We start from the raw sequence: 25,930 nt of genomic DNA, 5'->3' as shown, positions 1-25,930 counted from the left end.
TGAGGTAAAGTATGAATTTAAAGTGTTATATCAGTATCACTTGTCATATGGACACTTTTATCCCCTAATAAGAGTGCTTATCTCCAGTTTAGTTTATGTCACTTTGGATGTAGTTTCAGCTAAACCAGAAAAAACACACTGTTAGGCTACGTCTAGACTGGCATGATTTTCCGGAAATGCTTTTAATGGAAAAGTTTTCCGTTAAAAGCATTTTCGGAAAAGAGCGTCTAGATTGGCAGGATGCTTTTCCGCAAAAGCACTTTTTGCAGAAAAGCGTCCGTGCCAATCTAGACGCGCTTTTGTGCAAAAAAGCCCCCACAGCCATTTTCGCGATCAGGGCTTTTATGCGGAAAACAAATCTGGGCTGTCTACACTGGCCCTTTTGCTCAAAAGTATTGCGCAAAAGGACTTTTGCCCGAACGGGAGCAGCATAGTATTTCCGCAAAAACACTGACAATCTGACATGAGATCGTCAGTGCTTTTGCGGAAATTCAAGCGGCCAGTGTAGACAGCTGGCAAGTTTTTCCGGAAAAGTGGCTGATTTTCCGGAAAAACTGGCCAGTCTAGACACAGCCTTATTGTTTTCTGTTATTCCAGAAACAAGAAACAGGACTATGTAGAACTTTATACTTGACTCTTGCGCTTGTTGACTCTATGACTATATTATTTTTTAAGCAACAATATCTTGGACACCGCAAAGTGTTTAGAAAAACTACTTATAAGCTGTAAACAAACGGCTTTAGATCTTTAATCAATCACATGACAGATGTATCGTGAAATAAACAAAGCAAACATCAACAAAAGGGTGTGATCTGATACTCTTCTGTTGGTAGTGCCTTACTCTAAGAGGACTCCCATTGACTTCAGTATTCACGGGGTAAGGAATAATTCACTGTGAGTAAGGGTATCAGGATCTGGCCCAGAATAATGAAGTCTAAAATTTAGGACCACATACTGCCATACCTTCTCACTCTGAATAGTAACTTCTGCAAGAAGAGATCTATTTACTTGAATTGGAGATCCTTGAAAAGTAAGGTATTACTTGGTAGGAGAAGTAAGCATTGTAAAATCTGGCCTTTGATATGAAGAGACAGCAAAGTTATATTCATTTAACAATTTTAAAATTACCTTAATTGGAGTATACCACTTTTCCTGAGCAGCTTGTGAGGTAGGCTTGGGTTTAGCAGATCTGGGTTGAATGGGATCATCTGGTTCTTCTGGGAGTTTCACCACAGCATTTTTGGCTTTTTCTAACCTAGCTCCTTCTTCTGTAGATCCCTTATCTCCCCAACGCACCTAAACAAAATGAGAATGTACATTATTAAAAGAGGCATGCAATGTGGGCTAAAATCAAAAGGAATGGGAAAAAAACTGAATTCCTGTTTTTGATGAGGAGGAAAGAAAAAGAGAAGAAAAATTCATTACAATTTTCATGAATATTTTCCCCAATTTTGACTAGCTCTTTCTAGATAGCTCTTAGAACATAATTTGCTAATTCTCAACACTGGAAATGTAAAACACAATATGAAATGAAGGTTGTACCGTATCTCAAAAGAAGGCTGTGCCCCCCTGAAAATTTGGGAAATTTCCTTACTAAAAGGTACAAAGCTACTCTAATTCTGATAGACATTTCTAATTAGGATAAATGTGGAGATCTAAGACTTTAAACCTGTAATCAGCACAGGACTGACTGTTAACCATCCCGAACCTGAGGCTATGGGAGATTTTGTGGACAAGAAAGAACTATTTCTTCAGCAATATTTTTTTAAATGGAAGCAGATTGGAGCTACTCAGAAGTTTGGAATATTAGAAAGAGTTCTGTGGGATACAGCAGGCAGGATGCAGATGAAGTGGCCACATGTGAATGATAAATGTGAATGACCTGGTTATCCCCAATGTACAGGACATATTATATATGTGAATATTTCAACTGGATTGAAAATCTTTATTATTGCTTAGGGTACAAAAGCACATATTTGCACTGTGATATCAAGGTGCTGCAATATACTATCAGGACACAGAACAGAAAACAAACTGGACCCATCAAAGGAAGAAAAATGTTTCTGTATCTTTCAATGTGATTAATGGAACTTTTACAATGTTTTTATGAAACTGTTAAAATGTGGTTTAAAGATTGTTAAAACCATTTAGAGCTAGATGGTGTACTCCTTATGGAAGAAATGACTTTCACTTCTCTTAAAGTAGCTTCACTGAAGAGAACCTGAAACTTGCGGAGTTTGACAATATAAATTTGAAATGAAAACAGAGGTCTGTTGTGGGCTGGGCTGGCCGATGCAGCAACAGCAAATTTGCAGGCAAATCCATAACCAAGGTCTGAGAAGAACTGCTCAGACTTAGCTCCATGCTGGACTACCACAGAGCATTGCCTGTGAAAGCAACCTCGTATCTGACAGAGGAAATAAATCGGTGACAAAGACCAAAATGGACACGGGAGATAAAAGAAATGAGAGAAAAGGCCCAATGGTGACATTGAAGATAGCCCCTTGAAAGATGGGAAGATCAGGGGAATGTCCGAAGTGATGGTAAGGAATTTGGAGCACAGGGAAGAGGAGGTTTGTGAGAGATTAAACTCAAGATGCTGCCAGTTGGCTGGTAGGGTGAAAGTCAAGACTACAGAAGTAAATTTGGACATCATGAGCTGAGAAGTTGCACCTAAACCACAGAAGTGAAGGATGTTGCCTAACAAAAGAACATAGAAACAGAAGAGGAGATGAAAGGAAAGGAGAGACACTGAAGGTCATTGGAAGACTGTTGTCTTCTTGTCTTTCCCTCCCCATTTAAGGAAACAGTGAGGGTGCTGCCTATAGGGTAGGGATGTTAAAATTAGAATAATCAACTAATTGAATAGTCAATGGAATTTCCATCAACTATTCGATTAGTCGATGAGGGCGCTTCCGCTTTGAAATGTAGCAAGAGCCCTCCCCCCCCAGCTACTGCAATATTTCAAAGGTGGAAGCGTCATGCGGCGTTCCACCTTTGAAATGTACAAGAGACTTAGCAGGGGCTCTTGTGCATTTCACAGAGAGGGTATGTCTACACTACCACCCTAGTTCGAACACCCTAGATTGAAACACGGCATGGAGCCTCCCTCGGAGCGGGAGCTGGGGCAAACCGGATTTTAAGATAGAAAGCTCTTTCTGATAGAGGCAGCAAGTGGGCGGAGACTAGTCGATTAGTCGCTTACATCCCTACTACAGGGTGGCAAGCCAAGCAAAAGCAGGAGAGCACAGAGGAATACGAGGAACTGGAAGAGGATTAAATGACCATAGGCACAGAAACCAGCACTGAAATTTAGAGGAATAGAACAGAGACATGCCCCAATGACATAGCAGGGAGGAGGCTATCAAGACTTTGGTGAGGGTAGGCACAGTGGCAAAGAAACAATAGAGAAGAAACAAGGGAGAAGTGGTTGATAAAACAAGTAGCAACGGAGGACAAGAAAGGGGGATGGAGCCGAGGAGATAGGCTGAGAGTTAGAGGCATATACAGTACAAAAAAGGAGACACTGCAGTCAGAGATTGGTGGAAAAGACGATGAAGAGGCAACAGTGTCTGAGTACCCTGTAGGAGAGGCCCCAAAAAGGTTATGACTGTACCATGTTTGTGTTTTCAACAATACATTTCAAAATTACAACTTTCAGCCATGTGTCGTATCCAAAATTCCAGCTATAAATGAAAACATGTCTTGTCACTAATGCTGTGTGTGAGCTAACATTTACTGTGATTTATTATGCATGCAACATAGCGTCAGGAGTGCATTACACAACCCACAAAGCGGAGAATGGGATTATACTCTGAGGAGCTTGCAACATATTTTGTCTACATGAGAAAGTTGCACTCCTTAGATTTAAATCAGCTTTTAAACCAATATAGTGAAACTAGTGGGAGAGAGATGCAGCACTTCTATTGTGGCAGTAAGACTTACTTCGGTTTAATTTAGGAAGATTCCCAGTTGACTTAAGCTAAACAGAAATAAACCTGGCTCAAACTGAATTAAGAATATACCCACGGTCTTTTGCGCTAGTTTAAAAATCACACCTTAAGTTAAATAGTTGCAACTTTCTTGTTGCCTGCACAACTGTTGCCCTATTGTTGTCTAACTTGAAGATTTCTATACTTTGTCTTATCATCTATACTTTGTCCTATGTTCTAGTGATCTAGATTCTTGCTTAAGCCCGATCAACATATCACCTCAGTGTCTTACAAACATCAGATGATGGCTACAGCCTCAGACAGGTGCTGTAAAAATAGAGAAGTATTATCATCTCCATTTTACAGATGGAGAACTTATGCAGAGAACAGATTTTTAAAAGTATCTAGGTACCTAAAGATGCAGATAGAAACCTACATAGCATTAAAAATCTGGTCCACAGTGCTTACCAGTAATAAGGGTACATCTGCCTGCAGTTGTGCACAGTGGTCTCTGAAACGAAACTGTTTTTTTATCTGTACTTAGAATCAGGGCAGCTGACAGACTTGCCAGGCCCCTGAGCAAGATGGGAGGAGGCGGTTCCATGCCCCTGGAAGGGGTGGGGCCTCAGGCGGAAGGGGTGGGACTGAGACTAGCCTCGCTCCTGCATCAATTTAAAGGGACCAGAGCTCCGGCTATTACCACTACCCCTGTAGCTATGGCTGAGAGTTCCTGGGTCCTTTTAAATTGCCGGGTAACAGGGTGGCAGCGTCTTTTGCTCCACTTCACCTCCACTGGTAGGCCTGATTGGAACAGTAATATTACTCTGAGGTAAATGTAAACTTTTTAATCCCACTCAGTGTGTATTTATGTGTTGGATTCCTGCTGACTAAGAAAATGACCCATTTTCAAAACATTATCATTTAAACTCTACAGTCTTTGAGTCCCCATGATGCCAGTTGGGAAACCAGGCCTGTACCGTGGAGTCCAATTCATTGCTTTGTAAACCCCCCCAAGCGAGAGAGTGGATTTAAAAGGTGGTGCATAAAACATTTTTTCCGTCTACATTTCTCTAAACTAATCTTTTACAACTGTCAAAGGTCCTAATTCTGCGGTCACGTCACAGAAGCAGATTCCAGGAGCACTCAAGAAGGACTGGGCCCAGTTAGTTGTGGTTTCCTCCATAGATGAAGATAGGTTCTGGGCAGAGATTAGCTAGATATTGACAGTTTTTAAAAAATCAAGTTACAATGCACAAGAAAATTGCCTTGCAAATTCCATACAGGCTGACTTAACTATAAAATGTGACATAAGGACATCCCCATAAGGATGCACATTTTTCATTCTGTTTTAATTAACATGGTGCTATCATGTCTCTTCAAAGACAGGCACTGTTGTAGCTGTGCGTTCCTTGCGGATCAAGCCTCTCCTTAATGTCACTATTGTCAGTGCGCTTGGCTGGCCCACAGTTGGAATACTTATGTTACACTGCAGTTTCTTCCAAAACACTCAAAAAGGCTCTCACTCTCCTCCTCATTAGCTTGATGGAATCAGCATGCCTTTCAGCATCTATTTAGAGTTCAGATCAAATGGAACTAATGCAATCAGTTCTTTCATAATCCACTGAGCTATGCTTAGGATTCTTTTAGAGGGGAAAATATTTAGGAGGCTGATGTCAGTGGGAAACAAACATGATACAACTACATTTCCTGCACACTTTGTTGCCATCAACTTGAGCCTCAGAAAACTTGTACTTTCATGCACTGATGTTTCTCTTTCTTTCCCTGAGTACAAACCTCCATTCTTTTAATGCCTCCTACTCCTCGTCCTCCGTAGTAGGAAGCATCCACTGTCGGCCATTTTTTATTAGGCAAGGGATCTTCTTCTTCTTCTTCCTGTCCATAAATCGAAAAATATTTTTACAAGGAAGAATTTGCTTGCACTAAGTTCTTTTCTAGCACATGCCTTTATAACTGTTCACAAACAGAGTTTTCTAGACTTAAACATAGTTCTAGTGCGACAGCAGCAGATTTTAAAGGCACTCACGTATCTTGCAGTTTTTATTATTTCCCATGCTATCTAGTCACATTTGGAAAAAAATTTTTGCACATGGGAGAACATTGCTGGCACATCAGAAGTGTCCCAAATTCTAACAAGATTTCTCAAGCCATTTAATAAACTGGACTTTCCACTAATCAGAGCTCATTCACCCATTATCTTCCTTCACAGTAACAGGAACAAACAAAACAGTCAAAGAGAAAAATCATTCACATTGTTTCCCTCTTTTAAAAATTTATTTTACTTAAGGAGCGAGAGTCTAAACTGCAGTGGCCTGCACCAGTAAAATGGCTTTGCTCTCTGTACAAAACTCCGCCCAACAGCCAGAGGTCAGACAGGCAGAATCATCAAAAGCTAGCAGTAGACTTTTTGCAACACATCTGCAACTCATAGCGGTGGGCAAAGGTTGGGCAGCAGACATTTGCTGGTCTCTCATGTGAAGTTTGGGCCCACGTGATCTTAGGCTGTGGCTGCACATGCTTGACTTAAGCACATGCTTGAACTGACACTTAAATGCTTGTTTGAATCAAGGCCTGTGTGCAAACCACCTAGTGACACTCCCGGAACACCTACTTCCCCAGTACTGAGTGACGTGGTCTGCACAGAAAGTTGCAGTCACCTTACAAAGTTTCTCCAAAGCTGCTTGTATGCTAAGCCACACTGGGAACAGTGGCAGGCTCCACAGAGAGAAGGGTCTTGTTGTGTGCTTGTTTGGCCAATCACAGCTTGTGAACAGACAGCAGAGGATTAAAATTGCTGGATTCATGTTGTCTGTTTCAGGGGCAGCCCTCCTGGCTCTTCTGTCCACCCCTCCAACCCAGATATCAGCCCATTCCTCCAGCAGGGGAATTGTTGGCTATTCCCCAAGGTGTCAGGCAGACCTGTTTCTTTATACCCTTTCTATTCCCAGGAATGGATTATGCTCCTATGATGCTTATGATACCCACAGGAATAGACTAGTCCCCCAGTCCTCCAGAACTCACTTTGCTCTCCCCTTTTCCATAGATTTCATGAGATCCTCACAAAGGAACACCCTGGAGAAGCACCCGTCTCTTGCAGATGTTCAGTGCACAAACGACAGGCTCTTCTGCACATCTCAGCTATCCAACTGAAAGGGGCAGAGTGTCCCCACCCTAATCTCACACCATCCCACACTTTCATCCCTCCTCAATCCCATGCTTGGACGATTTCAAAACAAGGAACTTCTAACGCCAAAACATTTTGTTAAGGCAAGTCAAAGTTGCAAGCATCAGTCAGTGGCATAAGTGACTTTTGTGACAATCAGACTTACAGATTAAGAGAAAAAAGTTTCAGCCCCAGGAGTTTCATAAATAAGGTTTCACTTTCACGAGTGACAGTCATTCCCAAATTACAATCTTGAGTCTGCCCCCAAGACAACAGTGTTCTCCGACAATTTTGGAAGTAATGCTTATCATTCTCTTTGTTTGTTCAGCTGAATCTCTCTAAATCAAAACTAAGAGGAGTCATGGCAAATGTGATGGCTTAAATCCTGTGCTAGCTGTCCAATATTTTCAAAAACATCTGGCCCTAACAGTTATTTGGCACTGTTTTCTGCTGGGGTATACAACTATAATAAAGTCTACAGCTTTCAATTTTTAACATCTGCAGTTTTTAACAAAGGACAGAAGGAATCACATTGTAATTCATTTCTATCCAGATGTACAACCGAGCCGTGCATTTGGGTGCACATATTCTTCATTTTATTCTATTTCTATTAACATTTTTTTCCATTGGAAGAAGATGGGAGAAAAACAACAAAAGAAGCGAGAGAAAGTGGTGGGAAAACCCTAAACATTTAAAGCTAAGTTTTTCAAAAGGAAACAGACTTCAACTTAACCTTCTAACTCATTTAGTAACGACAAATTGCCTTGTCTTCGCTTGGATTTTACCTTCTGTTAACTGCCGTTTTACTTAGTTTAAGGTCCCTTTACTATGCTAGAGTCATATAAAGGGACTTCTGTATAAATGAGAATCAGGCCTGCTGGCTGACACTACCAAAAGTTTATCCCATGCTTAAGTCTTTTCAGGATCAGAGCCTTTAATTGCCATTTGTGTATGACTGTAATTTTGTGAAAGTGTCATCTTAGCACTGAATTTCTTGAATTTCTCATTTTAGGGAGGAGTAATATCTGTAGTAAGTTATTTGCATAGAACTCTGAACATATGGATAAGCATCAGGTATCATGATTACTAGCACCAAAAATAACAGTATCTTTGATCTCTTGTTTTTTTTAAAAGGTTCAGGACCTATGCAGGAACACACCTGCAACAGACAAAAATTTGGGGAGAAAGTTTAGAATATGGACTGGAAAGAGAACAGGTGAGGCAGGGGAATGATAAAAGGGTTTTATTGTTGCTTTAGTTTAATGTCTGACTGAGTCAATTCAATGTATATCATGAAAGGTTATCTTAAGACTGTTCATTATTAGGGAGCCAAGAATTTCTTGTTATGGTGGGTTTTACGGTTCTTTTAAATAAATAAAACTGAGAATCTCAAATGGATAAGCATCAAATATCATTATCGTCAGCATCAAAAATATAGTAGCTTTGGTTATTTTAATTTTTTCAAGGGTGGGACAGAGGCAGCCCAATAAGGATACAACGCTGGTTAAAAAGTATTTGTGGTCAGAGTCGCTAGTTATCTGTGGTGCTTATATGGTCCCCACCAACATATCATTGGAGGACCTCAACTCTTTGCAATGTACTTACCCCCAAATCCCTCTAACAAGGTAGGGAAGTGCTTTAAGCTCCATTTTATAGATGGAAAACTGAGGCACAAAAGCAGTTTCCTCAAGGTCACAAAACAAGACTCTGTCAGGTCTGGGACATAAACCTTGGTTTCTCGAGCCCCAGGAAAATGCCCTAAGCATCTTTTCTCTCTGGCAGCTAGGGGAGAGGGGCAAGAGCTGTAAGATACAGCAATAGTTAATGGGATGGTGGACTATAATTAATGTAACCAATGGCATGCTAAGATGATGTTTCATTGTAAGAGTCAACAAATACCCTCACACTGTACCTCTTTTGGAGCTGGCGGTGGGGGAGGAGGATCCTTGATGACCTAAAAACAATACAAAGACAAGCATGAACGACAACAGGCAGAGCCTCGAGTGACCTTCAAACCCTGACAGAATATCATAACTCTTTAATCATTTCACTATGAGTCACCGAAGTTTCTTAACAAACTCCTGACTGCCTGTGCAACTCCCTGGCCTAATGATTACCAAATGTGTGTAAATTAACACCATACCTCTGTAAAAAATAAAATCAACTTGTTGACAGGCACTCTTTGGGACAGATGTGTCTGCCCATTTGCTTACTAAGTGAATGAAGTTGAATGAGCCAGTGATGAAATCCTATGACGTTAATTAGTCGGTATCAGCAAAAGGCAGCCCAAAGACCTTTCTCGGGCCATACTTTTGGGGAATTTCTGGCCCTGTGACAAGCTGTGAAATGCCTTCCAGAAACTTACCGTCACCTCTAGGACTTTAAACTACCCATCCAAATTATTTCTGAAGCTTTCACATTTCAGATCCATCATTTGAAAATAGATCTCCTTCATGGTGCTCAATGTGGAATGCCTACAATGTGGTGTAGCTACATTCATAAGGGTTCTTAAATGGCTACTGGAAAATGATCCCTCGTGTTAAGGACGTTGTTTCTAATTTGCAGCCATTCACAGGGTTTCTGGCATATAAATTTAACAGTTTATCAACCACGTGAAAAAACAGAAAGAACACATGCCAGGGAGTTTTCCTGTTAGTAATAAAAACCCTTCATTCACTTTATATGCAGTGCTTCTAATCTTATTTGAGCTTAGTCTTAGTCTTTAATTTAATAAGCAATACAGCATAAAAAATAAAACTTAAGCCACAAACTCCTTTCACTTTCTTTCTGCCCTTTTATGCACATACATCAAGTGAACTTCTGAGAGTTCTCTTGCTACTCACATCAAAATCCCCAACAAGCCATTACACAGTAAAAATGCACCAATCTATTTATTACATGATAGCAAAAATTAAAGCCACAGTTTTATGCAAAACAGAAACAAGCTGGACCCAGCAAACTACAGTTGGGCTCGCACTGTTGCCAAGCTAAAAGTAAAAACAAAAAGACTATTTTTAAAAATCATGATATTCTATGCCTCGGTATAGAAATGAAAAAAACAAATATTCCACCTATAATTAGACTTGCATTGATTCAATAGAGATGTGATTAAAACATATAAAATGACTCCAAAAATACATATAACAGCCTCTAAAATTACATTGGTATTGAAATACTAGTTGTGTTATTTTATCTTTATTCCTGCTATTAATTCCAGTAAGTTAATTATCTTCACCAGTGCCTCTGAATAGCAAGTAAATGAGTGGACTCGTGGCATCATAGGTAGAAGAAATTTTTATTCAGTCTTGAAAAAAGTAACTTGTATGCCACCCTTCACATCTCAAATAATGCTGCCAAAATAGCTTTCTTCCAAAATTAATGTGGGCATCACATATGTGAATGATATTAAAATGATTGAGTTAAAAGTGAATGCATGGTATAACTGGAAACATATTACCAAATACTTCTGAATGATAAGATTACATTGGTTCATTAGTTCTTGGGACCGTCGACAGGTAGGAGAATAAATTACGGACTTTTAACTGAAGGACATTTGTCTGGTGCTTGCAAAATGTGTCCGAAAATTATTTTTCCTTCTATACTTTTTAACTTAAGGGTGAAGAAATAACATTTCTATAATGCACTTCAGTACCAGTTCTGAGAGCACTTTACAAACATTATCTACTTAATGACCATGACATCCCTGTGAGATAGAGCCAAAACTATTATGCCCGCTTTACAGATGGGAAACTTGAAGCAGAGGGGTTATGGACCAGAGTTGCAAAAGTATTTAGGCACCTGAAGATGTACATAGGCACGGGGAAAGATTGAAACCTATCCAAAGATTAACACTTGTAAGACTCTCAATATTATAAAACTCACATTATCTTATCTGTTTCAACTCTTGTCCTTCTTTCCCCTTCCATTTTCTTTACCTATTATCTTAAATTTCTCTGTCTGATGTACACTGAGCTATTCAGAGCTGAGGCCTTTCTCATGTTAGCAAAATGCCATAAAAGTTATAGCATTATATAAATATTTATCAATAATTATAACAACTCTGTCAATCCTTTCTTACACCCAGAAGACTTTCCAAAGCAGAGACAACTAAATGTGACAAAACAGATATTAGTTTTGTGACATAGCTCTCCCGTTCATTGGGGCCAAATGCCTATTAATTTCAACGGGACGAAGATTTGAAGTAAAAAAAAATATACTAAAAAACCCATTAAGGGCCTGATCTAAGCACCACTGAAATCAAAGAAAAGACTCATCTTCATTGGGCTTTGGGCTCAAGCTCTAAAAATGGTGCTGTTACACTCACTGGAGTTGTAGGACAAGCTAAAATTAAAGTTATCTAATGTATTAATTATCTGCAGCTCTTAGCAGCTTCTGAAGATGAAACTTGTTTTAAAATTTACCCCTCCATCAGCTGACAATGGTACGAGAAAATAATTTGCTTTGAGTAGCAGATATTTGGCCCTGTTGACAGAAGTGGTAGGAAAATGCTCTCTTCCTTATGTTTCGACATGGTCCACAAACACAACTTATTCCAGTTTGATTTGCAAAGCAAAGTTCACTAGGAAGCCATTATTAAATGCAATTTTAAAAAGCAGTCTAGGGAATTTAGGCAATTTTTGTAGTAAAATATTCATATACAGTATGAGAATTTGCAAATATTAAAAGATATAATATTGCAAGGTTGACTGTATTTTTTTTCTTCATTCACATTAGTAAAATTCAATACTGAGGGTTCTAAAGAATGCTTCTCTGACTTATTAACCATATGTACAATTTGATTTTTCTCCAATTTTGTTTGGTTTGCTTTTATCATCAGGGAGGACTGCATCTCATTTACTTAGTTACAAAGAAGGAAGACTTGAGTTTGGAGGAGAGCCGATTTCTTTAAAAAAAAAACTTAGTTGCTTCAGGCAACAGTCCTTTTGATCCACTCATTAACACTTTTCAAATCTTCCCGTGATGTGGGCATTAAGAAATGTCAGCACTAGAGCCTGAAGCCAGTATGATACAATCATATGTTCTGATATTCGAGGAAGAGTGAAAGAACTGTCAACAGTGAACTCCCTTAAAAACCTGGTACTTACATAGACTGCAGATCAACTAACATTTCGAGAACTGACTCCTACTAATGGTTATATAATGCTAATAATTGGCAGCATGTCCTATAGGCTCTGCCCAAATAGCCCGGCTTGGCTCTGCCCATGCTCCACCCCAAAGCCCCCTCCTGTTTGCCCTTCCCTCTTGGCTCCAGTCCAAGCAGCCTGCTTCCCTTCAGGGAAGCACGCTGGGGCTTAGGCTAAGGAGGCTGGGACTTCGGGAGGGCTGGCACTGCCCAGCACAGGAGGACTGGAAGTGCTGGGGCTACCTGCTCTGTGCTTGGGGAGTGGGAGAGCTGCACACTGCCCGCCCTATGCACAAGGGCTCAAGATGGTTAAGTGCTGCCTGCTCTATGCTCAAAGAATTGAGAGGGGAGGGCCACACCACCTCTGCCCTGTGCATGGGTCCAGGGACCCACACTGCATATGGAGGGCAAGGTGTCGCCCACTGCCTTCCTGGTGCTTGGAGGCAGGGCCTTCCCTGGGGGGGAGCAGGGATGTCCCTAGAGGGAGCAGGGTCTGGGAAACCCCTCACTCCCAGGGTGCAGGGCAAACTCCCTGCCACAAGCTCTGCTCCACACTTGGCCCTGCTCTGACACCTCCCCGAGCAATGCGAGCCAGGGAGCGATGGCAGCCTGGTGTGGGCAGCAGCAGGGGGTCACCGCCCCTCCCACAATCACCATGGCGGTAGGAGCTGAAGCGGCCCGGCAGCCTAGTCTGTTCCACTCCGCCGTTCTCTCCCAGGCCACTGCGCCCTGCTTATCCACCAGGGCACTCTGCTTCCTGCTGCCATGGAGAAGCGGGTGGGACGGAGCAGAGCAGGCTGCCAGGCCTCTCCAGATTCTGCCATTGCCATGCAGGGGCAGGAGGGGGGACCACTTCGGCCACCCCGGCCAAGTTTCCAACCCTGGTATCTCCCAGGCCACCCTGGGACCCATCCATAGGACAGCTGAGGCGGCCGCCGCAGGGCCTGCAAAGCGTGGAGCCTGGAGCAACCACCCTGAACCATCCTATGACGCAGTGCCTCCCCAGCAACAGGTATGTTGTGAGCAAGACACGAGAAGTCATTCTTCCGCTCTACTCTGCGCTGAGTAGGCCTCACTTGGAGTATTGTGTCCACTTCTTGGCACCGCATTTCAAGAAAGATGTGGAGAAATTGGAGAAGGTCCAGAGAAGAGCAACGAGAATGATTAAAGGTCTAGAAAACATGACCTACGAAGGAAGACTGAAAGAATTGGGTTTGTTTAGTTTGGAAAGAGAAGACTGAGAGGGGACATGATAGTGGTTTTTAGGTATCTAAAAGGGTGTCACAAGGAGGAGGGAGAGAAATTGTTCTCCTTAGCTCCTGAGAATAGGAGAAAAAGCATTGGGCTTAAACTGCAGCAAGGGAGATTTAGGCTGGACATTAGGAAAAACTTCTTAACTGTCATGATGGTGAAACACTGGAATAAGTTGCCTAGGGAGGTTGTGGAATCTCCATCGCTGGAGATATTTAAGAGCAGATTAGATAGACATCTATCAAGGATGGTCTAGATGGTGCTGGGTCCTGCCATGAGGTTAGGGGACTGGACTCAATGACCTCTTGTTCTAGTGTTCTAGGATTCTATTTCACTGTCCCTATCTCCAGGAGAGCTCCCGTGTGACAAATCTGGGTAGACAGAATACAGTGCCAGGTGGGAAGAAATTGCCACCTCATCATGTTCTCAGGGCTGTAGTTGAATGGATAGTCAAATCTACCAATCTCAAACTCCTGCCATGTCTGGGGGGAGGCCAGTGGCTGGGAGCTGGGGCAGGGTGGCTGGTGGTGGGGACCCCAGGCATGCTGAGCACAAAGCCTGGAGGTGCTGCAACACCCACTGCAGCCTGACTTCCCGCACCTGTGGAGACCCACTGGCACTCTGTGTTGACTTCCCCTGGTTCGGAAACTTCTCTAGTTTGGCACGGGTCAGGTTATGAGGGCGCCAGACTCAAGGGGTTCAATCTGCACACCACTGATTTCAAGCCACATAGATGAAAAATAAACTTGGTTTGGTTACAGTTGTAGGTCATATCCGAATTAGTCATTGAAGATTTTTACTTACCACTTTGCAACATAGAGGCCAGAACCACCATAAAAGACCAATAGCCACCAAAAGCAGCAGCACAAGAATGGCAATAAGGGCAGCTATGCCATTAGACTATGGAGAAATGAGAAGGGAAAAGACAGTCATTAGACGATGTTAACAATTTCTAGCTCATTAATAAATGTATCTTGTCTTCCTTCCCCTCTCCCCCCACAATTGCATATTCATTCACATACAGAGGATTCCTAGTTACTGGATCCTCTTCCTGCAGATTTTACTCAGACAAAACTCTTTAGGACGCCTACAGAATCACGCATGCTCTGGGCCAAGGTCCCCCTTAGTTAGTTCCTCTGACACCTGATATGTTCAGTTCCTTCCCCTTCTGTGAACCGAGGAAAAACAGGATGCTTTAAAAAAGCTGTAGGATAAAAATGAATTATGTGTATTGACTACAAAACAGGGCACAAGGGAGATTAAAAGGTACTCCAGTTCCATAAATATCCTTGGTTTTGGAGAAAATCAGGTGCATAGTCTATTTGAAAGGACTGGAGACAGCAACAATAAAACTCTGAAAAGAATTCAAAATGCACAGACGTGTCATTCTATGCACCTTTCTTCAAGACCAGTCATGCCATCATTTGAAGATAACAGGCCTGATTCGCCACTCGCTTACTCCAGTGTAAGTCAGGAGCAACTCCACAAAGTCGTTGGATTTACACTGATGTGACACTGGCATAAGTGAGAGGAGAACCAAGCCTAATGTGGAGGGGTCTCTGGCACCAGAATCCAGTAGCTAATGATGTGTAAGGATTACACTAAGGGCTTCCTAAGGAAAGTGGCTTGTTTGATCATCAGTTCAGTCTTCAGCCATTGAGAGGAAAGTAGAGCGTATAGGGCTACGATGCCATGTTGTCTGGCATTCTAAAAATAAATATTTAATTATAGTCTTGAAGTCTGAATGCTCAATTGCACTATAGAGAATAAATAAGGAATTGCCAGACTGGAGCTGACCAGCAGTCTATCAACTCTAGTATCATGTCTTTGACAGTGGCAAATACCCGTTGCTGAAGAGGAAGGCGCAAAGAAGCTTGGTGTAGACAGTTATGGGATAACTAGACCTTTCCTCCTATCCCAAAGGGACGGGGAGATTTAAGGAGCCATGACTGCTGGTCCAATAAAAGGTATTACCTCACTCGTCCTGCCTCTCTCAATAGACAGCTACTTCACTGAGACCGTTCAATTTAGATAGTCTCACAAGGTCTTACATGTCACATAGAGTCACCGCTTTGGCTCATGTATGCTAGCAAAGATGGCTGAAGGTTAAACTGTGCCACTTGGGCATACGCCAACCTATCAGAGGCACAGAGATGGATGGTGCTTAGCCTCTATCAAGTTAACTATCAGCCCGTTTTGTCACTTGCAGCTGTATCGGGGTGGGCAATAAAATGGCGGTGGTTCACCAGGGTTAGCTCCTATTGGGCTGCTGATGCTATATTTATGGGCACCTCCATAGGTATGGGTGACTGCAACTCCTATTGGCCGAAAAAGGTGATCCGTGGCCAATGGGAGCTGTGAATCCATGTAGCTGCAGGTAAATTCAGGAGTGTGGGGGCCCGCCAGAAGCTAACCCTGGCATACTTTGCCCACCCCTGGTTCTATATGCTTTTTAATGAAGAGCATTAAAGGGGGACTCTTACAGAGGTTTAGACTACACTTCTAATCTTATTTTTAAGGGAGGATGTGGAACACAGAAGTGGCACAGAGGCTAAAAGCCCCAAAACCCACATCCTCTGCACAGTCTTTTTTTCTAAACCCTGTGTACAGTGTACTCCATGGCATGACGATCTGGAGCTAAATTAAGGGGAAAACGGTGGTCAGTTGTGTGTGAATGAGACCTGTTCACATTTCAGAGGGGGACCAAAAAACCCCAAAAAGATACAGCCTGATTCTCCTTCCATGCCCTAGTAAAGTAGGAGCCATTGTCAGTGAAGTTATGCTTGTGAGAAGCTGGTGTAAATGAGAGGAGAATCAAGCCCTACTCAAACGATGACTAATCATGTGTAAATGTCAGGTGACCAGGTAAGATGGTATCATAAGCAAACAGTGCCTGGGCCTCTCTGCAACACGTTTTGGGTTTGTTTTCTCTGCAGCAACTTCGCTGTTCCTGGAAGGCTGTAACTTTTAACTCTCTTGTGCCAAGTTAGCCATCAGCTGTTCTGACGGTAGAATTAGCTCAGCGTTCTAGCAGTGACCCATTTCTATGCAGTTGCCCATCTGCTACTATGGAAACAACAGTTCTCCTTGTATGGCCCTTCCTTTGCTGCACAATGCAGGACATGTGGGTTTGCAAAGAAAAAGAGGAAAAGGATGAGCAGAAGTAATGCTGGATTTCCTGTCAGCACATTAATCTGCTTCCTGCTGCTTGAAACTTTTCACCGCAAAACAAAAAAGGTGAAGGTTTTGTCATGAGCTACAAATGCAGTGGTGGAATAAAATGATTTAGTAGGATTTGCTACACACTGATTTTAAAAAGTATTTTTTTTTTTAGTTTCTATGCACTGCCAGCATTCAGATTTGTGTGTGGTCATGGCAGATACATTATTTCAACCGGTAGTGGCCCAATAAGCCCTCTGACAGGGTGAAGAAAAGGGGAAGAGTGGTATATCGGGAGTCATGACAGAGTATCCCCCTCCTATACTATGATGTCATTAACTCAAGGTGTTACATCATCATCCATTAATACAATATCATGACAGCAGGTGAAAATAGGCTACACATCTTATAATGGATTCCTCTAAGAGTCCCAGACTGATTTCGGTCTGGTGAGCAGCCTCAATTCTAATGTCATTCAGACTTCTCACACCAAATCCTAAAACCTGCAATGGCACTGACATCAATCCCCCCTCCCAAAACAGTTTTGCATATTCACGATTTTAAAAGGGTTGGGAAAAAATGAGTTTAGATTTTCTAGATTAATTCCCTGTGACTAACAACCTGTTGTTGGAAAACCACAGATAAAGGAGTAGAGGGTCAGTTTGCTCACAACTCCTATAGCTTTCAGCAGGGGCTGGGTGTGTCCACACAGCAGAGCTAACGTTGAATTAAGCTACACAACATCAGCTACGTCAATTGTGTAGCTGAAGCCAAAATAGCTTAATTCGGCTTTTGGCGCTGTCTACACAGCAGGAGGTCGAAGGGAGAACACTCTTCCTTCAACTTCCCTTACTCCTCCTGAAATGAAGGTTGCAGGAGTTGGAGTAAGAAGTCCTCCAGCTCAACATTATTTCAAAATAAAGGCTTGTAGCATGGACATGTCCTATGTTATTTCGGAATAACATCAGTTATTCCAAAATCACACCTCTGTGTAGACGTACCCTTACTGAATAGCAAAATGCACAGTCTCATGTATTTTCAGACCTAACAGTAAAGTCAAGGTACGGACTTGCTTTAAAAAGGGCCCACATGTTGGGAAAGTATTCGATCCTTTCACAAAGACAACAAAACCCTTTATTCTATATCAAAGCTGTTTGCAATATAAACACAGCAATATCAAGAGACCTACTTCCCACCAGATTTTCTCCTGCCCTAATTACAACGTTGTTATAATCTGTAGCATAGATAAGACCATAACCATTCTTCTATAACTAGCTTAATGTCTTGAGGTTCCATCTATACCAGGGGTCTCAAACTCCTGACCTGTGAGCTAGTAGTCCAAGCCAACGCGATTCCGCAATCCGGCCTGGGAGGGTCTGTCCATTACAGAGCCCAAGCCCCACCCCTTCCTGCCATCGCCCCACCCTCTCTCCCCACATGGAACCCCATCCCCTGAGCACGTGACTGTGGCAATCACTGGGGAAAGGGGGCAGGTGATCCCCAAAGCTGCATGCTTGGGGGATGGAGCACCATGTCAGGGGAGGGCATGGCAATGGCAGGAAGGGGCAGGGCTTGGGGGCCAGTAATGGACAAGTCCCCTCTCCCAGCCCACTAGCAGTCCCAGGCTGGATTGTGTAATCACTCCATCCAGGACTGACCTGGGAGTTTGAGAGCCCTGATCTGCACAATCTCAGGCTTTATATCACCACTCTGGACCCATCTACACTATAAACTGGAATCAAGCTGTAACTGGGTCAGTGGACAATTGTATACAGGCACTGGGATGCGGGGGACACTATGCCACCTCCAGATTTTGGCCATTCCAGCCTTGTTCCCTTCTTGTCTGGGGTCCTGGCCACAAGGTCCGCTGCTCCCCGAGGGCTCTATCTCTAGCTGCAGGCCCTGCTCAGCTTCCAGCCCTTCACCCCACTCAGCCCTGGGGTGTTGGCCAGCTGCCGACTTCATGTGCAGTGGCTCTGCTGCCAGTCCCTGAACGCAGGGTCCTGATCGCCTGCCCCACATGCAGGATCCTGGCTTCTGGCCGCATCTCTAGGGCCGTGGACAAGGGAAGGGGATGCAGCTCTGCACTACTGCAAGTCTAGAGCCCCTGACACAACTCTATTTATAGGAAAGGCAGGTCCCTAAAGGGTGGGGGAGTCCTTCAAAGGCTTCAGAGCTGCAGCAGCGGACTGTAGTAAATACTCTGCTGTAATATGTTCAGCATATAACGCACAGCTATAGGAAAAACATACGCGCTGTGCATAGTGAAACAAACCTTCCTTAGCTGGCAAGCTAGGGAATGCGGAGAGGAAGCACAGAGATTTCCCTGGTTATCCCTGCTACCAACAGCTCTCTGCCAAGGTCTAGCTTCAGCTGTTTCTGAAGTACAGGGGTTGAGGAAAGCCAGTTAATCACACACAAGTGTACAAGACGTTCTGTACGTTATCTGCAAAGGCAGCATAATGCCTCAGGTAACAATCCGGACACTAAAAGTCCAGTTACCAAAGAAACCAGCAAAAAGCCTCCCCACTGAGAGTGCAGGAAGAGCAGCAGCTGCTCAGCTGCCAAAGAGGATGGAGAAAACTGGCTGGCACCCAACCTAGCCCAAGCCTCTCCAGTGGAAAGGAAACAGCACTGCTGCTGCCGGGAGTGGAAGGGGAGGAGGGAGGAGAGAGATCCTTTTGTGCCCCTCCTCCACCCTGCTGTGTCCCGATTTCCCCCACTCCGGGGATTGACCCCTCCTGCACAGCACACAGCACATGCATCGCCCCCCCCCCCCCGTTTACTGCCTCGTTTCTCCCATACAGGACTTGATCCCCCACTGTATGTTACCACCTCCCACATACACAGCACACCCCTCTCGCTGCCCCTTACCACCTCTCCTCACCGTACACACTGTACGACACCCTCCCCACTGCTAGCTAGTAGTCCTCCAACTCCAGCACCCTTCTCTGCCACTCAGTGGTCCCACCCACCGCATGCCCCATCTAATCCAGTTAATCCTTCCCCCCACACCCCAACAATGCCAATTACTGCTCTTTCCGTACCCCGACAGCCTCTAAATGACACTTACTGCTCTCCCAAAGTCCTAGTGCCCCTCTCACTGCCAGTTAGTGCCTCTATGACCCCAGCACTCCTCAATGCCAGTTACTGTCCCCTCCCATGTTTCGGGAAGTAGGGAAAGGTTAATTTTGTAGGAGTTACCAAGAGTGTGGGTTAGTACATTTCTACTGAAACAATATTCTGAGAGATTTATTCTAGTGAAAATTTGAAATATAGGTTTTGATTTAAAATAAAATACTTCCTTAACAAGCCAAAAATTATTCCCCAGCTTTTCAAAGAACTATTTAGATACCTAAAATAGGGATGTCAATGTGTAGACAACTACACGATTAACCGATAAGCCTGGGCTTATCAATTAATCCTGTTGACTAAACGCATTTCCCCCTTGCTGCCTCTGTATCAGCGGCAGCAAGGGCGGGGGAGGCAGGAGCCGGTGCTCCCCTCCAACCCCAGCGCTGCTGCCTCTGATAGAGAGGCAGCAGCACGGAGGGTAAGGGGGTCAGGCAGGAGTCGATAGGTGCAAGGAGCCAGCAAAGCCAGCTCTCAGTGCATGCCAGTTCCATGGACCCACCTGCCCTCCCTTGCTGCCTCCTAAAGAGGCAGTGGGGGATGGGAAACAGGCAGGAACCAGTGCTGGGGGGAGCTGACTTAAAAACACCAGCCCCACAGAGTCGTTTGCCGCCTCCTGCACTGCTGCCTCTTTCAGGGTGCAGGGGAGGTAGCTGCAAAGCAGCCTCTGTCCACAGCAGGCCTGGGTTCACCATGGACAGAGGCTGCTCCACGTCAGCAGTACCTGTCTGGGGGTGAGGTTCCTGTTCCCCGTAGACAGAGGCTGCTCTGGAGCTTGGATCCCCCCCAGAAAGCGGCTGCTGCCACCCTGCGCTGCTGCCCCTGATAGAGAGACAGCAGCTGTGTGTGATAAGGGGCTACCCGGGGACTATCGAATAGTCATGTAACCACTAAAATTTGATGTAGTCACAGGACTATTCAACTAGGGTATGTCTACACTTGCACCCTAGTTCGAACTAGGGATGCAAATGCAGGCACTCGAAATAGTCAATGAAACGGGATTTAAATATTCATTAGCATGATCCGCCTGTGTGCTAGTTCAAATCACAGCTGATTCGAACCAGGAAGTGCGCACCAGGACGCGTTAGTTCGAACCAAATCCCTTGGTTCGAACTAACGTTACTTCTCAAAATGAGGGGTTTGGTTCGAACTAACGCGTCCCGGTGCGCACTTCCTGGTTCAAATGCTAATGAAGTGCGGGATATTGAAATTCCGCTTTACTGACTATTTCGAATGCCTGCATTTGCATCCCTTTTCTACATTTGTGGATCTTCTCATTTGTCAGAAGAGGCTTTTCCGAAGTTTGGCCTTCATCCAAAAGCCCCCTTCTTCCTCGTGGAACAAGGAATACAGGGGCTTCCAAACGAGTGCGTTTCCTCTTCCGCAAAAAAAAGCGGAAGAGCAAATGTGTTCCCTGGACACGATGGAGTTTTTTCAGGATACCACCTGTATCACCACCCCCTCCACCCCGGTCTATCCATACCCCGGGAGTGAGGAGCGAGCCAAGGGCAAGCCTTTGAGGGGGAAAAGTCCAGGCAGGAGGTACGCCTCTGAGGGAAGTGCAGGAGGCAAGGGGCATGGACTCATGGAAGAGGTGGGGAAGTGATGTTGCTTCGCAGGAAGAGACAGGACAGAGGTGTCCAGTTTTCAAAAATCAGAACATTTGCAACCCTGTGTAGAGTGGAAAGCCAACACCATATTGTTGCCTGCCATCTTAATGGGAAATAATAAATGAGTCATTTGACATACTATAACTGCTGAAAAAATCTGTCAAATACCAATTGTTTCATTAAGCACATCCAATTAGCGAAGCTTGCTTGGGTGCACAGAAATAAAATGAACATAAACATGCATTTCACAACACTTAATGATTTAGAAGATCCACACACTTGTGTCTAGGTACAGTTTCACAGCTATGCCTTTTCACACATTATTAATAGGCTAACATAGCTCTTTCAGTTTCTCGCACCAAACAAGTTACGCAAGGATAAAACAGTAAGTCTCACAATTTCAACATCTACATGAAATACTGTCAGCCATTGACTTACACATTCTGAAGCAGTAATTGTCAATGAGCTGGAGATCAAAGATTCTCCTTCATTCAAACTCACCAACACTTCTAAAGTCCTGGAAAGTAAAAAAAAAAACAATAAATATATGTGAATCATAGCATATGTACATTAAATAGACATCTTGCATCAGACTCAGTTAAAATAGAGCAGGAAGCATGGTTGACCAGAAGAATGGGAGCCAAGATATGGATGTCTCTAAAGCTAAAATGTTGTGTTACTGTCCTGACCACTTATAATTTGACAGTATTTTTAGCCATTCAGCTAAAACATGGATTCAGCTGTCTAGCTCTAGTAACCAAAGGTTGGGAATTTGCACTTCAACGTTTGAGTCTCAGTTGACACAACTGTAAAATAGTCATATTAGTAGCTAACTAACTCACATGGGTGTTGTGTGGGTTAAAATTTGAAGACATGTTTGATATCCTTGGGAAAGAGATCTAAACTAGTTATAAAATATTAATTCATCCTCAATAATACTTTTTTAGAGTTTTATTGTTACAAATAGTTCAAAAATAATATTGTAACCCATATTCAACAAAAATATATCTAGCCATATGCAACCAGCAGGCTAACAATGGCTATATATAAAGTGGCCAAGACTCCTGTAAATAGTTTATAAATAGCTGCTCCCCCCCTCCCCCCGCTGGTCGATCAGTACTTCACTATGTGCTTGTTCTCAGCCAGCAAGACCCCCGCCCACTAGGGATGTCATAGTGTAGTCAATTAACCAATAACCAAACTGGGTGGGGTTGCAACTTCTTTGGAGGATAGGGACATAATTCAAAATGACCTTAGCAAGTTAGAGAAATGGTCAGAGGTAAACAGGATGAGGTTTAATAAAGAGAAATGCAAATTGCTCCACTTAGGAAGGAACAATCAGTTCCATACATACAAGATGGGAAGCGACTGTCTAGGAAGGAGCATGGCGGAAAGGGATCTAGGGGTCATAGTGGACCACAAGTTGAATATGAGTCAACAGTATGATGCTGTTGCAAAAAAAAGCAAATATGATTCTAGGTTGTATCAACAGGTGTGCTGTAAGCAAAACTCGTGAAGTCATTCTGCCGCTCTACTCTGCACTAGTTAGGCCTCAGCTGGAGTACTGTGTCCAGTTCTGGGTGCCACATTTCAAGAAAGATGTGGAGAAATTGGAAAGGGTACAGAGAAGAGCGACAAGAATGATTAAAGGTTTAGAGAACATGACCTATGAAGCCAGGCTTCATGAACTGGGCTTGTTTAGTTTGGAAAAAAGAAGATTAAGGGGCGACATGATAGCGGTTTTCAAATATCTAAAAGGGTGTCACAAGGAGGAAGGAGAAAATTTGTTCCTCTTGGTTTCTGAGGACAGGACAAGGAGTAATGGGCTTAAAGTGCAGCAGGGGAGGTTTAGATTAGACATTAGGAAAAAATTCCTAACGTCAGGGTGGTCAAATATTGGAATAAATTGCCAAGGGAGGTGGTGGAATCTCCCTCTCTGGAGATATTTAAGAACAGGTTGGATAGACATCTGTCAGGGATGGTGTAGACGGAGCTTGGTCCTGCCTTGAGGGCGGGGGGCTGGACTCGATGACCTCTCGAGGTCCCTTCCAGTCCTATTATTCTATGATTCTAATGCTATAGACCAGTGGTTCTCAACCAGTGGTACGAGTACTCTTAGGAGTACTTGAGAGAAGACTGTGGGGTACATCAACACAACTGAAATTTGGAGAAAACTGAATTTTTGTTTTAAGTTTTACTGCGCTTTATTATTTTTTGTATTTTTTATACCCAAAAATTTCATCACCTGCCTGGCTATGATTAAGTTGTTTAAACAACTGTGTTGCAATGTTAGAAAAAAATTTTGTTTGACTGAAAACTGCAGGTACTGGGGTACTATTTTTTTTAATGGGTACTTTATTAAAAAAAAAAAAGTTAGAAACACTGCCTCAGACTACAGCATTTCTCCCTTCTCCCACTTTGCCAGTAAATTTTCTAACAGGCTGGCCAGCAGCCTGGCTCAGTCACAGCTTGCGCCAGGTCGGTCTGGGAGCTCAGACCTCCCCACTGGTCTGAGCTCCTTAATTAGAGTTTCCCCATAATCAAACACTCCCATCGTCTTCCCTTACTCCTTGTGAGAAGCAGGAGTACTGGCACCAATAGGGATGCCCTCTGAGTTCGATTTAGTGGGTCTTTACTAGACCTGCTAAATCAAACTCCAGAAGATCAATTGCAGCAGCATCAATCTTCCCTATAGTGAAAACATAGAATCATAGAACACTAGAACTGGAAGTGATCCCTCAAGAAATCCAAGTACTGTCTAGACAAAGTACGACAGCACTAAGTACTGTCTAGATCAGGGGAGTCGAAACTTTTTTCAAAGAGGGCCAGATTTGATGAAGTGAACATGCGTGAGGGCCGACCATTTTGCCTGACATTCTTTGAACCATTAAAATTAAATGCAAATTAACTATTTTATGCAAAGTTTATTGCAAACGGCATACTTTTCATTTCATCACATGGATGACAAATCTAAACAGGTGTTAAATCACTCTGCCTTTCATATCTGAAGGCCAGATGAAAAAAAAAAAATCCAGGAAGCTGAAATATATGTCAGGAACATTGTAAATTACATTACATATTATTGGTAATAAAGGTTGTACCGTATATTCCGGCGTACAAGACGACCTCTGATGTTAAAAAACATCCCCCAAAAATCGGGGGTCGTCTTGTACGCCGGATGCCCCGCCGCCGGAGCCCCTCCGCGGCTTTGAAAGCCTCGGGGGAAGCCGGCGGCGGGGCATCCCAGGCGCGCATGGGCTGCCCCCCCGCCGGAGCCCCTCCGCGGCTTTGAAAGCCTCGGGGGAAGCCGGCGGCGGGGCATCCCAGGCGCGCATGGGCTGCCCCCCCGCCGGAGCCCCTCCGCGGCTTTGAAAGCCTCGGGGGAAGCCGGCGGGGGGGCATCCCAGGCGCGCATGGGCTACCCCCCGCCGGAGCCCCTCCGCGGCGGCGCGGAGGGGCTCCGGCGGGGGGGCAGCCCATGCGCGCCTGGGATGCCCTGCCGCCGGCTTCCCCCGAGGCTTTCAAAGCCGCGGAGGGGCTCCGGCGGGGGGGCAGCCCATGCGCGCCTGGGATGCCCCCCCGCCGGCTTCCCCCGAGGCTTTCAAAGCCGCGGAGGGGCTCCGGCGGGGGGGCAGCCCATGCGCGCCTGGGATGCCCCGCCGCCGGCTTCCCCCGAGGCTTTCAAAGCCGCGGAGGGGCTCCGGCGGGGGGGCAGCCCATGCGCGCCTGGGATGCCCCCCCGCCGGCTTCCCCCGAGGCTTTCAAAGCCGCGGAGGGGCTCCGGCGGGGGGGCAGCCCATGCGCGCCTGGGATGCCCCCCCGCCGGCTTCCCCCGAGGCTTTCAAAGCCGCGGAGGGGCTCCGGCGGGAGGGGGGGGGGCAGCCCAGGCGCTCCTGGCGGCTTTGCTCCCGGTGCCTCTGGTCTGCTGGGGACCATCTCCAGCAGACCAGGGACACCGGGAGCAAAGGAGGCGGAGGGGCGCTGGGGTATAAGATGAAACCCTATCTTTTAATTAAAAAGATAGGGGGTCGTCTTATACACCCAGTCGCCCTATACGCCGGAAAATACGGTATGTCAACTTTTAAGTTCAAAAAATATGAACAGGAACATAACACCAAGTATACATGTTGTGTCCAAATATATTTATAACTGATTTAAACCAACTGACATTAACTGAGATTTTACAATGTATTCATCTCAATACATATGGATTCGTTGGGGGGCCTTAAAAGATAGATATTGCCAAATTACCTGTGGGGCCGTATTAAACCGGAACAAGGGCCGCAATTGGCCCGCGGGCTGGACTTTGGACATGCCTGGTCTAGATCATCCTTTACAGGTGTCTGTCTAATCTGCTCTTAAATATCCCCAGTGATGAAGATGCCACAAACACCCTAGGCAATTTATTCCAGTGTTTAACCTCCTTGACAGGCAGGAAGTTTTTCACATGGCCTGTGTGAAAAAGGTGTGCAGGATGCACCTCCCCACATGTGGACTAAAGCTTTAAAGATAAAATAAAAAG

At 44.3% G+C, this 25,930-nt stretch overlaps 1 protein-coding gene across 1 annotated transcript in view; it reads right to left on the bottom strand.

Annotated features, from left to right (window-relative positions):
* ANTXR2 (ANTXR cell adhesion molecule 2) overlaps positions 1 to 25,930 on the bottom strand; it is a 192,117-nt gene that overhangs the window by 74,986 nt on the left and 91,201 nt on the right. The window contains exons 11-15 of the mRNA XM_075929467.2: positions 21,847 to 21,925; positions 14,312 to 14,407; positions 9,026 to 9,067; positions 5,727 to 5,825; positions 1,129 to 1,296 (exon numbers count right to left, since the gene is read on the bottom strand). Coding sequence (XP_075785582.2) covers positions 1,129 to 1,296; positions 5,727 to 5,825; positions 9,026 to 9,067; positions 14,312 to 14,407; positions 21,847 to 21,925 — 484 coding nt within the window. The remainder of the gene's footprint in view (positions 1 to 1,128; positions 1,297 to 5,726; positions 5,826 to 9,025; positions 9,068 to 14,311; positions 14,408 to 21,846; positions 21,926 to 25,930) is intronic.

The sequence above is a fragment of the Pelodiscus sinensis genome, chromosome 4 (genome assembly GCF_052426305.1).
Source record: "Pelodiscus sinensis isolate ZL-2025 chromosome 4, ASM5242630v1, whole genome shotgun sequence".
NCBI lineage: Eukaryota > Metazoa > Chordata > Testudines > Trionychidae > Pelodiscus > Pelodiscus sinensis.
This window is presented reverse-complemented; position numbering and strand designations above follow the sequence as displayed.